Source organism: Ostrinia furnacalis, unplaced genomic scaffold, assembly GCF_004193835.3.
Source record: "Ostrinia furnacalis isolate ACB-3 unplaced genomic scaffold, ASM419383v2 OfSCF7464, whole genome shotgun sequence".
In the NCBI taxonomy this organism is placed as follows: domain Eukaryota; kingdom Metazoa; phylum Arthropoda; class Insecta; order Lepidoptera; family Crambidae; genus Ostrinia; species Ostrinia furnacalis.
Window position 1 is genome coordinate 26,623 of NW_021137703.1, and position 14,551 is coordinate 41,173.

The 14,551-nt window shown below is 45.5% G+C and overlaps 3 protein-coding genes across 3 annotated transcripts in view; 1 reads left to right on the forward strand and 2 right to left on the reverse strand.

Moving 5' to 3' along the window:
• Positions 1 to 551: 551 nt before the first annotated feature.
• LOC114364736 (extensin-like) lies at positions 552 to 5,539 on the reverse strand. Its single transcript, XM_028321015.1, has 10 exons — positions 5,503 to 5,539; positions 4,849 to 4,969; positions 3,968 to 4,112; positions 2,995 to 3,329; positions 2,602 to 2,838; positions 2,322 to 2,558; positions 2,182 to 2,278; positions 1,691 to 1,884; positions 1,056 to 1,158; positions 552 to 758 (listed from the first exon to the last, which is right to left on the reverse strand). The coding sequence occupies exons 1-10, from the start codon at positions 5,537 to 5,539 to the stop codon at positions 552 to 554; spliced, it is 1,713 nt and encodes a 570-aa protein (XP_028176816.1).
• A 1,248-nt stretch (positions 5,540 to 6,787) lies between these two features.
• LOC114364737 (uncharacterized) lies at positions 6,788 to 13,127 on the forward strand. The gene is made up of 6 exons (XM_028321016.1): positions 6,788 to 6,815; positions 7,562 to 7,672; positions 8,483 to 8,579; positions 9,692 to 9,802; positions 10,674 to 10,770; positions 11,495 to 13,127. The coding sequence occupies exons 1-6, from the start codon at positions 6,788 to 6,790 to the stop codon at positions 11,732 to 11,734; spliced, it is 684 nt and encodes a 227-aa protein (XP_028176817.1). The 3' UTR covers positions 11,735 to 13,127.
• A 415-nt stretch (positions 13,128 to 13,542) lies between these two features.
• The window catches only part of Bruce (BIR repeat containing ubiquitin-conjugating enzyme), an 88,924-nt gene continuing 87,915 nt past the window's right edge, over positions 13,543 to 14,551 (reverse strand). Inside the window, exon 60 of the mRNA XM_028320968.1 lies at positions 13,543 to 13,856. Within this exon, the coding sequence (XP_028176769.1) occupies positions 13,677 to 13,856 (180 nt within the window). The 3' untranslated portion in view covers positions 13,543 to 13,676. The remainder of the gene's footprint in view (positions 13,857 to 14,551) is intronic.

Sequence of the window (14,551 nt, forward strand, 5' to 3'; positions counted from 1 at the left end):
AACTACACGCGAGCGATAAGGATGGGTAGCTCGGGGTCATTGAGGGTCATCCATAAAGTACGTCACACGTAAAGAGGGGGGGAGGGGGTTGACAAAGTGTGACATAGTGTGACAAGGGGTGGGAGGGGTCCTAAGTTTCGTGACATCACATTTTAATTGTTTCAAATATTTGATATATAATGTTGATTTCATAAAAAAAGTACTTAATTTAAATGGAATTAAAAGTAATTTCGGAACTGCTGTTAATTTAATAATTTTTCGATGTGAAATTGCAAAACATGTGACGTCACACTAGGGAGGGGGGGGTCTCAGAAATGTGACCACCTGTGACAAGGACGGAGGGGGGGTCAAAAAATCATGAAATTCGTGTGACGTACTTTATGGATGGCCCCTTGGACGAAATTCGGCGACCCGACTTTAGTTATAAAATCAGTTTGAGATAAGATAAGATCAGCATCTAAAAATCAAAAATGTCTTACTATTATCATCGTCTAATAGACTGTGTCGTCGTGGTAGAGCGTGAGCGTTAGCGGGCGCGGCGGGCGGCGGCCTCAGGAGGCGGGCGGGGGGGCCGAGTGCGCCGGGGGGGCCGGCGGGCCCGGGGGGGCCGGCGGGCCCGGGGGGGGCAGCAGCGACTCGCGCGACGCCCGCAGGTTGGGCAGCGACCGCGCGGCCCGGGCGGCCCGCCGCGCCTCCAGTGCCAGCAGCGAGCGGATGTCGGCTTCTAGCGGGTCCACGCTGATGTGGTACACGCCCGGCTGCAATAAATAAGAAACACGTTATACAAGAACTGGCTGTACTGGGGCCTGGACACCTAGCAAGGTACAAAGATAGAAGATGGACTATAACATCAACAGAATGGAAATGACTGAAGGGGAAGAGGAATGTTGGGAGACCCAAAGAAAAGAAGGAGACCTCGGCGGCGTGCGCGGGCGGCGGCTCCTCCACGGCGACGGCGACGGGCTGCACGAGGCGCGTGTCGGAGTAGCGCCGCTCGTCGGGCTCGGCGCAGCTGGTGCTGACGTCACAGCATGGTGTACCAAGCTCGCACTGACCTCGGCGGCGTGCGCGGGCGGCGGCTCCTCCACGGCGACGGCGACGGGCTGCACGAGGCGCGTGTCGGAGTAGCGCCGCTCGTCGGGCTCGGCGCAGCTGGTGCTGACGGGGTCATCCATAAAGTACGTCACACGTAAAGAGGGGGGGAGGGGGTTGACAAAGTGTGACATAGTGTGACAAGGGGTGGGAGGGGTCCTAAGTTTCGTGACATCACATTTTAATTGTTTCAAATATTTGATATATAATGTTGATTTCATAAAAAAAGTACTTAATTTAAATGGAATTAAAAGTAATTTCGGAACTGCTGTTAATTTAATAATTTTTCGATGTGAAATTGCAAAACATGTGACGTCACACTAGGGAGGGGGGGGTCTCAGAAATGTGACCACCTGTGACAAGGACGGAGGGGGGGGGGGGTCAAAAAATCATGAAATTCGTGTGACGTACTTTATGGATGGCCCCTTGGACGAAATTCGGCGACCCGACTTTAGTTATAAAATCAGTTTGAGATAAGATAAGATCAGCATCTAAAAATCAAAAATGTCTTACTATTATCATCGTCTAATAGACTGTGTCGTCGTGGTAGAGCGTGAGCGTTAGCGGGCGCGGCGGGCGGCGGCCTCAGGAGGCGGGCGGGGGGGCCGAGTGCGCCGGGGGGGCCGGCGGGCCCGGGGGGGCCGGCGGGCCCGGGGGGGGCAGCAGCGACTCGCGCGACGCCCGCAGGTTGGGCAGCGACCGCGCGGCCCGGGCGGCCCGCCGCGCCTCCAGTGCCAGCAGCGAGCGGATGTCGGCTTCTAGCGGGTCCACGCTGATGTGGTACACGCCCGGCTGCAATAAATAAGAAACACGTTATACAAGAACTGGCTGTACTGGGGCCTGGACACCTAGCAAGGTACAAAGATAGAAGATGGACTATAACATCAACAGAATGGAAATGACTGAAGGGGAAGAGGAATGTTGGGAGACCCAAAGAAAAGAAGGAGACCTCGGCGGCGTGCGCGGGCGGCGGCTCCTCCACGGCGACGGCGACGGGCTGCACGAGGCGCGTGTCGGAGTAGCGCCGCTCGTCGGGCTCGGCGCAGCTGGTGCTGACGTCACAGCATGGTGTACCAAGCTCGCACTGACCTCGGCGGCGTGCGCGGGCGGCGGCTCCTCCACGGCGACGGCGACGGGCTGCACGAGGCGCGTGTCGGAGTAGCGCCGCTCGTCGGGCTCGGCGCAGCTGGTGCTGACGTCACAGCATGGTGTACCAAGCTCGCACTGACCTCGGCGGCGTGCGCGGGCGGCGGCTCCTCCACGGCGACGGCGACGGGCTGCACGAGGCGCGTGTCGGAGTAGCGCCGCTCGTCGGGCTCGGCGCAGCTGGTGCTGACGTCACAGCATGGTGTACCAAGCTCGCACTGACCTCGGCGGCGTGCGCGGGCGGCGGCTCCTCCACGGCGACGGCGACGGGCTGCACGAGGCGCGTGTCGGAGTAGCGCCGCTCGTCGGGCTCGGCGCAGCTGGTGCTGACGTCACAGCATGGTGTACCAAGCTCGCACTGACCTCGGCGGCGTGCGCGGGCGGCGGCTCCTCCACGGCGACGGCGACGGGCTGCACGAGGCGCGTGTCGGAGTAGCGCCGCTCGTCGGGCTCGGCGCAGCTGGTGCTGACGTCACAGCATGGTGTACCAAGCTCGCACTGACCTCGGCGGCGTGCGCGGGCGGCGGCTCCTCCACGGCGACGGCGACGGGCTGCACGAGGCGCGTGTCGGAGTAGCGCCGCTCGTCGGGCTCGGCGCAGCTGGTGCTGACGTCACAGCATGGTGTACCAAGCTCGCACTGACCTCGGCGGCGTGCGCGGGCGGCGGCTCCTCCACGGCGACGGCGACGGGCTGCACGAGGCGCGTGTCGGAGTAGCGCCGCTCGTCGGGCTCGGCGCAGCTGGTGCTGACGTCACAGCATGGTGTACCAAGCTCGCACTGACCTCGGCGGCGTGCGCGGGCGGCGGCTCCTCCACGGCGACGGCGACGGGCTGCACGAGGCGCGTGTCGGAGTAGCGCCGCTCGTCGGGCTCGGCGCAGCTGGTGCTGACGTCACAGCATGGTGTACCAAGCTCGCACTGACCTCGGCGGCGTGCGCGGGCGGCGGCTCCTCCACGGCGACGGCGACGGGCTGCACGAGGCGCGTGTCGGAGTAGCGCCGCTCGTCGGGCTCGGCGCGGAGTCGCGGCGCGCGCGCCGACAGCCGCCGTTGCGGGTCGGCGCGGTACGCTTCGAAGCCGCCGCTCTCGTCCTAAAAGGAACACATTTTTTTATGAACTAAACGATTTAGTACGACATCATCACCAGCCGGGCTAGGAATCCCGCCGTGATAAAATCTTATCGACGATTTTAGATAATAAATGGATGGACTTATCAAGCAAAATCAATAAAATGCCTAGATAAAGTTAGACAGTACAGGTTATTTGGTCTCCATGGAGGATATAGCCTATATTCCACGTAAAACTAATTTTCGCATATTTCTCCTTTAGTCGACTCTTACGACATCCGCGGAAAAAATGGGAGTTGTCCTATCTTGCTTTGCAAAAACCACACAGCAAATAATAATTATTAAATAATAGCTGACCCGGCGAGCTCTGTTCCGCCTTAAAGGCTATAATAAGCTATCGCAATTTTTCCTTATTTGCTCACCGTTTAGACCTATCCTGTAGGCCTAAGATGCGCGCCGTGATAACTTTTATCGACGTCAAAATGTATGGGCAAAATCGATAAAATGGCGTGATAACCGCTCATCGCGGCGCGCATCTTAGGCCTACTGGACAAACATTTTAAAACCAAAATCAGCTCAATAGGCCCAGCCGTTCTCGAGTTTTAATCAGACTAACGAACAGCAATTCATTTTTATTTATATAGATAGATTTGAAAACATACTTCTTCGTGGTACGCAGCCGGCGGCGGCGGCGGCTCAATATTAGCCACGACTTGCCCTCGCGCGCTGCGCTCGCGCCGCTTGGTGCGCACCGGCGGCGACCCCGCCATCGGCAGCTTTTCAGGCGCATTTTGGATTAACAATATCCTGGGGAAATATAATAAATAAAGCATTTATTTCTCTCTTCACCAAATAGGAAACATGCATTCTTAAATACAAGGGTCTTATAATATCGCCATTTCAGCTAGCGGCAGTCCACTCATGCCTATTCTACTTGACACAATTAACACCTGTCTCCTCCTCTTCCCACTATTTTCATTCAGCCTATACCAACAGCATTGTCTTTTTGAGGTGAACCATCAAAAATATATGGGCTTCTTGTGACTTTAACGGTCGGCGAGATTGCGGCATGCAGGTACGGCGTGCAGATTGATTTAAATAATTAATTGCGAAAAAAATGCCGCCTACATGCCCCAAATAATACCTTCAAAAAACTGCTAGTATGAAAAGCTTACAAAATAAACTTGTACAGCGTAGTCTAATTTTCTGCGTGGTGTCTAGTGGTTCTTTTGAGCAATAGCAAGATCAAGAAAATAGCGAGATCAAGCGAGAAGCTCAAGACCGAACGAGATGGAGGACTGTTGTGGACGCCCTCTGCCCCATCTAGGGGACATAGGACCATAAGTCAAGTAAGTCATCACGAGCAATAAAATTGTAAATAAATCAATATTAAAACCGGCTGGACGCAGGCCGCTACCAATCGATCAACATGGAAAGCATTGGGGGAGGCCTATGTTCAGCAGTGGACGTCCTATGGCTGAAATGATAATGATGATGATGATGAATATTAAAATAAATGTAAAAAAAGACAACTATTATTTACCTATTGTGAGCCCGCCACCTATTGCAAAGGTGCAGGTACTGTCGACACTGGATGTACATGAACACCGCTCCGCCAGTGAAGCCCACGGCGACCACCACCAACTTCGTCCAGAACGGCCAAGCTGCAATCAATAGCACAATAATATTAAAAACACACAATATTTTTATCAGTGACTCAACAAACTAGTTCAAGGCACGTTAACACCTCGTCACGGTATTCGATTTATGCAAAATCGATTTTCTGGGAAATGAAATTGTGTATTTTTTTCAATAACTCTGTATTACTTTATATTTTTCTCTGCTAACTCAAGTTTTTTGTCCGTGTTTTCTTATCCAAAAATAGCATCAATGTAGTTGCTGACGTCACTTATTTCAGCGTAGTGTTTTGAATTTGGCCGTGTGGAAGGACATTCCGCAAAAAATATGTCAAAACAAGCTGCGTTGAGAATTCCTTAAACTCTCATAACGTATATTCAATGTTAAGACTTGTTGATCTGCCTAAACGCTGAAAAATCTGGATTACACTAAACTAATTATAAATTGAATATAAGGAAGAACATTATCCTTATGATGACTAAGAGGAATTCCCGTATCTAGTACACAATAATAAACAGTTATCTAATTGTTACTAGGTACTAGAAACAGGATGTTTTACCACATTTTTTGTAAATGATAATGACCACACCCACCATAAGAAATACATATTCAAAGAATAGGCTACATTTAAAAAAAATATTGAATTTATACAATAATGCTACCTGCATTTCAGTTTAAATTGTACTAGGGCACTATTTAAGTTGTGAGCCTCGACAACATAACGTGTTGTTAGACGACATCTGATACTTTTAATGAAAAGTTTGACATTTTTTACTACTACCTTATTCAAAACTTTTTATCATTTGAGCACGTTTTGTATTATTAACATTGAATTGAAAATTATCTTGACTACAAAAACATGGTTTGACTTGCGGAAATTTTCGCGCGAAGATTTATTATGACTTTCGACGTGGTTAATCAATACAAAACTGAAGCGGTCAGCTAAATTTCACTTTTGGTGATAAAGATCTGTTCTTTACCATTGTAAAACGCTAGTTTAAGAAGTATAATATTGTATGTCATTGGCTCACCAGTGAACTTTGCGAAAGTCGTCCAAAATGACTAATAGTGGCGGAAAACATTGATGTTGTCAGAAAAATGGAAGAGAAACCTCGTCATGTGATATATTGTATGATTGAGATAATTCTAGGCATTAATTCCACTAGCAGTAATAAAATATTGTATGACCATAATTATGGCTAATACGTTTTTTTCTCGCTGGATGTCACAAAATTTTTCAAACGCTAAATAGGACGCTTGTGTCGTTTAGTCCTTGGAAATGTTTGATAAATACGTTTAAGAAGCTTTAAAAGCCGTTTTTAAAATTGTGACAGTTGACGAATTAAGGATCTATGCATAATGATCCTGAAAATAAACAGCTATCGACTATGGAGGTGTTTTAAGATGAACCAATTCCAAAAAACGTCCCATGCGCTCGGAACACTTTGAAACTTACGGTCGCCTATTTTTCCGAAATATCCGATTATATGACAGAAACGTCACTAGAGAAATTTAGAATGGGTAATTCTTAATAGTAAACAGCCACTTTTTTTCCAAAAGTCTTCAGTTTAATAAGGGAAACTGACCAGCTTAGTCGAATCGCCATTCGTGACGAAAATGTGAGCTTTTACACGTCTCGTCAAACAACGGATTATACGAACACTCAAAATATGAAATAAACAGGTCCAATGCTACAAAATTCTTGCTTGGAATCTAAACACTTCTTTTGGTACCCATATATTAAAATTAAATGCGTGAACAGCGATTTATGTAGCCAAAAGCAACTGTCGGTGCGGTCAAAAACCATGCTTTGGAGGTGCCTCAAGCTGAGTGGAAAAAATGCTATGAAAAGTGTTTCGGATACATTGAAAAGTACAGTCACGGAATGAAAAGGTTCGTCAGTTTTCAAATTGATTCCTTCAACTAATCGCGAGCACATATTACCTTTTGAAACTATGTTACAGAATCATCTCAAGTTAGAGAAAATAATCTTTAACTGTTTGTCAGTAAAGTTCAAAATTATTCAGATCAAAGTTGTTTGATGATTTAACTTGTCAAGAAGATTATTATGATTGATAAACTAAAACCTTCTTGTTGGTTCAACCTGCCATTATCCATTAAATAAAAAAAACTACATTTTGTAACATTGCACTGATGGGATAGAAAAACAAGCAAAACCTTATTCGTTAGCAAACGTCATATTTATTTAAATGTTAGCAGCACTGTTTCTTGCACGGTTATGTTGGCAGGTTTGACTCTTACAGTGCAAGCGAAAACCGACACTAAGGTGAAGAACCTTTTCATTCCGCGACTGTACATAAATCATGAAAGACAATACCAATAAACGCAATCAATACCATTTTAATAATAAACTACTTTGTTTTCATAGTTAGGCTCACAACTTAAATAGTGTCCCACGTATTAACCCATTAACGCCCAAATGAAAACTACGGTCAATTTCCCATAGCCAATGTTTATCAACCGACTTCAAAAAAGGAGGAGGTTCTCAATTCGACCCGTATGTTTTTTTTTTTTTTTTTTCTATGTNTTTTTTTTTTGTTGACCGGTGTTATCTACTAATATTCGACCGTTTTCATCGTAACTCCATTGCCTTCCAGACGCACGGCTCACGATATCGGCGCTGACGGCGGAGGACAGCGGCGTGTACGGCTGCCACGCGCACAACGCCTACAGCTCGCACTCCTCGCAGGTCCAGATCTCCGTGCAAGGTACTGACTACCATCTAAACCCGATTACGCTAAAAAATTTCATATTCAACGTGCCCGGACGTCAGCTGTTTTGACAAATCCGTATCGCAGAATCGAAGAAATCAAAGAAGCGCGTCTGTATTGGACACGTTAAAAATTAGCGTAATCGGGGCACTGCTGCCTTTGATGCGCAAGCTGAGCTTACACCTGGGCAAGCGCACAGATGTAAAACATATCGCCCCCCAAAAGATACTGCACTACCTAATGGATGTAGGACTCGCGAGGCGAACTGTAAGAAAAATAGTGGCGATCACAACAGATCGGTACCGGTCGCAGTGATACTGGGACTTCATAGACCCAGAATAGCATTAATGCTGCAACTCCTGTGCAGTAGGAACTGCAGCTTGATCGCCAAAAGATAGCAAACTAGCGAAGAACAAGTAGCCAGCACTTATAGATTTTGAAATTGAAACGATGGCACAAACACCTGAAAAATAACAAGCTGAGGTTTTCCTCACATTGCAGATCCTGGCTCGGTAATAATAGGGAGAGACTACCTCGGGAAAAGGTTTCAAACTTTCAAGCAAATAAAAATTAGTTTAAAACACTACAAATCAAAAGTTTGTCCTAAATATCATATTTTAATCACTATCACTCACTGCATTCTCAACGCGAACGAACTATACTTAGTCCCCAACAAGTCAACATCTCGCGAAGTGCAAGCATTCAGGGGCCTACGAGTCACTGACGCAAGGAGGACAATACTTGTTGTTTACTTCAAGCTATCTACTAAAGACATTAAATCAATACTTACGAGCCGTATCCCCGCAGGCATCTTCATCCCGTCGCACTGCACGGACAACCCGTTCTTCGCGGACTGCAAGCTGATCGTGCGCAGCAAGTTCTGCAACCACCAGTACTACTCCCGGTTAGTATTTCATAATTATGTATGCTGTTACAGATAGTCGCAAATTACTTTTAGTAACTATAGCCCAGCGGTTCCCGAAAGGTGGTCCGCGGAACCCTGGGGTTCCGTGGAAAGGCCGCAAGGGTTCCGTAAAAAATATTATCCCACGTTTCATGACCGACGTTGTTCGCGCGAACCGACTTGTGGGGGGTTCCGCTAGGAAAAGTACAATCAATTAGGGTTCCTTGGCAAAAAAAAATTGGAAAATCCTGCTATAGCCTCCTGATACCTGACATTTTAGGCTTATTCCACTATTCCCCGTTGACAATCCCCGTTAACGTTAAATTGGAACTTATAATGGGGAATAATGAACTAAAAAGTTCATTAATCCCCATTACGTTCAAAATAAAATCCTAATATAACGGGGAATAGTGAACTTTTTGTTCACTATTCCCTGTTGACGGGCCACATTTTATAAGCCACATTTTATAAACACCACTAGTCATATTGAGGCCGAATGTTCCAATTTAGAACAAATAAATTAACACCATTGAGCCCAGAACTTTCATGTCCTTGTAATTAGATTCATTTTATTTTATTTATTTATTTAATTAGGACAACCAACAAGACAGACACAAATTCATGATGATTTTGGTATATTTTGGCTCTAAAAAGTTGTTTTGGGACTTCTAATACATAGAGGAAAGATAATAAATTGTGTTCCATTACACAAAAAATGAATGAATTGGACTTAATGAATAAATAATTTTAAATTATAAGAATATTTTGTTCCATTTCTGGAACATTCGGTCACAATGAAAGGTCGTGTTTCAAAAATGTCGGGCCGGACGCAGTGACAATGTTATAGCCTGACCAGGAACATAAAAACCCTCGCCATATTGCGGAAAATTAATGGTACTAATTTCTTTTAATGGCAACAGTAACTGAAAACTTCATTGACATGTCACCTTGCATGTCAGTCTNGCTCGATCGGGTTGTAATTTCCCTTCGTTTCAGCCAAATGACGTCCACTGCTGGACAAAGGCCTCCCCCAAGGTTTTCCACAATTGTAATTTCCCTAATTGTCTACAAATATTACATTGATTTAAACGTGTAACTCCGTTGCCTTGCAGACGCTCGGCTTACGATATCGGCGCTGACGGCGGAGGACAGCGGCGTGTACGGCTGCCACGCGCACAACGCCTACAGCTCGCACTCCTCGCAGGTCCAGATCTCCGTGCAAGGTATGGACTACAACCTAAACTCTCTCCTTCCAAAGGTTCCTGTGCCCTAACTGGGTCCACATTGATCTGCTTGAATTGTAAGACCTAAATGCTAATGTGGTGAAGCAACAAAGTATTGAGTATCGAAAAATTAAACCTGCTGCCTTTATTTTATGATGCGCAAGCGAGCTTACACCTGGGCAAACACATCCTAAGCCCACAGATGTAAAACATATCGCCCCCCAAAAGATACTGCACTACCTAATGGATGCAGGACTCGGAGGCGAACTGCAAGAAAAATAGTGGCGATCACAATAGATCGGTACCTACCGGTCGTAGTGATAATAATATTTGGAATTCATAGACCCATAATAGCCGCTCAGAGAAAAAAAAAACCTGCTAAGAACTATTAATGCTGCAACTCCTGTGCAGGAACTGCAGCGTGATCGCCAAAAGATAGATAGCGAAGAACAAGTAGCCAGAACTTATTGATTTTGAAAATGAAACGATGACTCCGAGGCACAAACGCCTGAAAAATAACAAGCTGAGGTTTTCCTCACATTGTATAATGAGATCCTGGCTCGGTAATAACGTGGTAATAATAGGGAGGGACTACCTCGGGAAAAGGTTTCAAACTTTCAAGCAAAAAAAAAAATTAGTCTCATACACTAATAAGCTTAAAATCAAAAGTTTGTTCTAAATATCATATTAATATCACTATCACTCACTGCATTCTTAACGCGAACGAACTATAGTCCCCAACAAGTCAACATCTTGCGAAGTGCAGGCCATTCAGGGGCCTACGAGTCACTGACGCAAGGAGAACCATACTTATTTACTTCAAGCTATCTACTAAAAACAATATCAATACTTACGAGCCGTATCCCCGCAGGCATCTTCATCCCGTCGCACTGCACGGACAACCCGTTCTTCGCCGACTGCAAGCTCATCGTGCGCAGCAAGTTCTGCAACCACCAGTACTACTCCCGGTCAGTATTTCATACTATGTATGCGACTGTAACAGTTACAGATAGTCGCAAATTAGTTTTAGTAACTATCTAAATAAATATAACTCAAAGGTGACCGACTGACTGATTGACTGACATAGTGATCTATCAACGCACAGCCCAAACCACTGGACGGATCGGGCTGAAATTTGGCATGCAGGTCGCTGTTATGACGTAGGCATCCGCTAAGAAAGGATTTTACGAAACTCCACCCCTAAGGGGGTAAAACGGGATCCACGCGTACGAAGTCGCGGGCGGCCGCTAGTAAAGTATATAGACTAAGGGCCGATTTTTCAATCGTCGGATATCTTTCTGAAGAATAAACCTGTCATTTTGTCTGAACCTGTCAATGTGCCAAACTGAGCAGCTAGTGAACGGCATACCTACGTTATTTTATAAAAGCTAAAACTTTGTCAGCGCATGCTCCCAACATAGGGAAGAATATTGGTGCATCATGAAGTTTGAGACATCGTGGCTATAGTAGCTACCCTTAAAAAGATTGTCTGGCAAGGAGTTGGAACGGTCAAAACTATCTGGCTGATGAAGAAACAACTTCTAATCATTGCCAAGCCAACATTCTAACCTATATTGGGAGCATACGATGACAAAGTTTTAGCTTTTATAAAATGACGTAAGTCTGGCGTTCACTAGCTCTTAGTAAAAGTGATAACAAAATGCAAGCTAAATAAATATTTCACCCTATCAGGTTCTGCTGCGCGTCGTGCGTGCAGGCCGGCCAGCTCAGCGCGCTCGAGGTGGGCCAGCAGGCCGACCAGGCCTGGAAGCGCAAGAAGTAGCCGGCCCGCGCCACACCACACATATTACTCCAACCAAAATTAGTTTAAACCTCTCGACACTCCCAGTTTCACACCCGTATTCACAAACGATGCTTGAAGCTTGCGTGAAGCAGCAAATCAAACGCACAGCGTTTAATAGAGCTGTGTGATTGGTTTGTAGTTTTGTACGTCATCCTATGCGTCATAGTAATGTTTGTGAATACGGGCGTCAGTCTCGATGTAATTGCATGTGCCATAAACTGAATGTTAGCATTGACTGTGTTAAATGTCTGTTGTCCTGTTTTAGAACATTTCCTATTTACAAACTATTGATTTTATGGCGTAGGTAACTGTTTTATGTTGTTCGTCGACAGCTGTAAGTGTACCAAGAGTTTAATGTAGATAGTGATAATGGAAATGTAAATAAATACGTTTAATGACACAAAGTTCCATCTGTGATGGGATATATAAAACTTTTAAGTTTAACTCGAATTCTTAGTAGTCATGGATATAGAAGATAAATTATTTATTTCATAAGATGTTTAGATGCAATGCGTAGGTCGTTAGTGATAAGCTGAAGTCAACGATAGACGATTGGAGCATGAATTTATGAAGTCATAATAATTGTTTAAGTGAATTTTATATTGTGACAGTGTAAATAGCGAACAATAAAGTGGTATTAATTAAAAACGTGTTTTCTTATTACTATTACCCGTTTATTAGAAAATGGAATAAATAGTAGATGTTAAAACATCTCATTACACTAACACTACTCGTAGGTACAATATGGATATTCAATGATCAGAAGCTCATTTATGCTCTTACATTACTGAGTATACGATATTAACATGGGTAATTAAGTATAGAAAAAAAAAGATTATAAATGCGATAACATAAATTTTTATTTACATTCCGAAATTCACAGTCAAATATAACAAGAAACTTCCTACATCAACTTACCTGTCAATGAAAGTACAATGAGATAGTCCCCACGGCCCACTGATGATTTTTATATACATTCACATACACATGACGTAATTTCGTGCGCTGACCCCGCTGCGAGTGCATGTAGCACCGAATCATTAACTAAATCATTTTATTGTCAGTCCATTTACATAATAAAATCAAAAGAATCGTTAAAAGTGCGAAGGCTAGGCCTGTACATAAACATCTACCGAGTGCGGTACTCATTTTACAATTTCCTACTTCGGCTCGATCGCGTCGCCTCGCTTGCGCATACTCTTTGAGAGCAAAACGTCGATACATACACATAATACAATTCTTAGTACAGATAAATTAAAACACGATACAAGTTTATATACACCAAACTATATTGTAATGTACACGCGCTACTCGGGCGCGGGCGGCTCTAGACCGGACAAGCCTCGGACGGCGTCGGGCGCTCGTCCGTACGCATCCTGAATATCTTACAGGGCGCCGCGCGGGCCCATCTTAGTATCACAATACGTGTTAAACTAAACGGAGGTCCCACTAAATCCTAAGTAAAAGCCTACGAAAAAAACTATAGAAAAGAAATCCTCTGGTAGAAAGAAACACTCGTTACGTAGAATAAACCGGGAGGGAGGCGGCGTCGTCGCGGGCTTGTACAGTCGCGGAATGAAAAGGTTCGTCACCTTAGTGTCGGTTTTCGCTTGCAGTAGGTATTGTAAGAGTCAAACCTGCCAACATAACAGTGCAAGAAACAGTGCTGCTAACATTTAAATAAATATGACGTTTGCTAACGAATAAGGTTTTGCTTGTTTATTTTTCTACCCCGTCAGTGCAATGTTACAAAATGTAGTTTTTTTAATTTAATAGATAATGGCAGGTTGAACCAACAAGAAGGTTTTAGTTTATCAATCATAATAATCTTCTTGACAAGTTAAATCGTCAAACAACTTTGATCTGAATAATTTTGAACTTTACTGACGAACAGTTAAAGATTATTTTCTCTAACTCGAGATTATTCTCTAACTTAGTTTCAAAGGTAATATGTGCTCGCGATTCGTTAAAGGAATCAATTTGAAAACTGACGAACCTTTTCATTCCGTGACTGTACTTTCGCGGGGGAGGCGCGGCAGGGGGGGACGTTGATCACCACTGGTGTCCGGTTCAGTCCAGCACCTGCGCGACGATCTTCTCCATGTCGTGGTCGATGTCTTGGGGCGCGGGCGCGGGCGCGGGCGCGTCGTGCGCGGGCGCGGCGGGCAGCACGAAGGGCTCGTCCAGCGCCTCCAGCCCCGGCGGCACCGGCAGCTTGGCCAGCTCCTCCTGAAGCTTCACGTAGTGCCGCTGCGACAAAACGCACTCGTTAAAGCACCCACACATGTTCAATTTGTCCCAAAAACGCTCTCAATAGCCGTAGAGCACAAATCAACGCTGACGGTAAATGACGAATAGCGCGATTTCAAAATACTGAGTTGACATTGGTTGGCCCTAGATCAACAACCATCACTCGCTGCTCTAAAATCAAGCGTGAAGGCGTGCTCTACATAACAATGCTTATATGCCATGGATTCATGTAAATCTAATCGTAAGCTGAAGTTTTGAGCGTGTCCTCAGCATAAGAAACTGCTTTACACGGCATCTTAAAACATCTTATAACATCTCATTCTTTATTCATTCATTTAGATGTTTTTCATGTTAACACAAATTCTTTATTGCTCCATGTTGGATACAAAGGTTCTTACTTAGTAAACACAGCCCCGTAATCACATCAAATGAACGTTATAATCAAATAAGTTGAGCCTACCTTGAGCGCCATGAGGTTGAGCTGTATGGTGCGCTGCGTGCGCTCGTCGCCGCCCTGGCCCTCCAGCTCGGTGATCCAGTTGGCCACCGTCTGCATGATCTCGTTGCGCTTGATCCAGAAGTGCGTCTGGATCACCTGTTAACAATGAACAAATGATAAAAACACTCCATGTTTGAATTGACATTGGTATAATACGAGCAGTGGCATAGTGTGCCTTAGACAGGCCCGGCATCAA

Bases quoted from the DNA above. Each gene is read 5' to 3' on its own strand.
- LOC114364736 (XM_028321015.1), bottom strand. From the start codon at position 5,539: ATGGTGGGTGTGGTCATTATCATTTACAAAAAATGTG. The intron at 4,970-5,502 runs GTAAAACATCCT...TATTGATTGCAG, and splicing joins TATCATTTACAAAAAATGTG to CTTGGCCGTTCTGGACGAAG. The intron at 2,839-2,994 runs GTGACGTCAGCA...CGTCAGCACCAG, and splicing joins CGAGCTTGGTACACCATGCT to CTGCGCCGAGCCCGACGAGC.
- LOC114364737 (XM_028321016.1), top strand. From the start codon at position 6,788: ATGAAAAGTGTTTCGGATACATTGAAAA. The intron at 7,673-8,482 runs GTACTGACTACC...GTATCCCCGCAG, and splicing joins GGTCCAGATCTCCGTGCAAG to GCATCTTCATCCCGTCGCAC. The intron at 10,771-11,494 runs GTCAGTATTTCA...TCACCCTATCAG, and splicing joins AACCACCAGTACTACTCCCG to GTTCTGCTGCGCGTCGTGCG.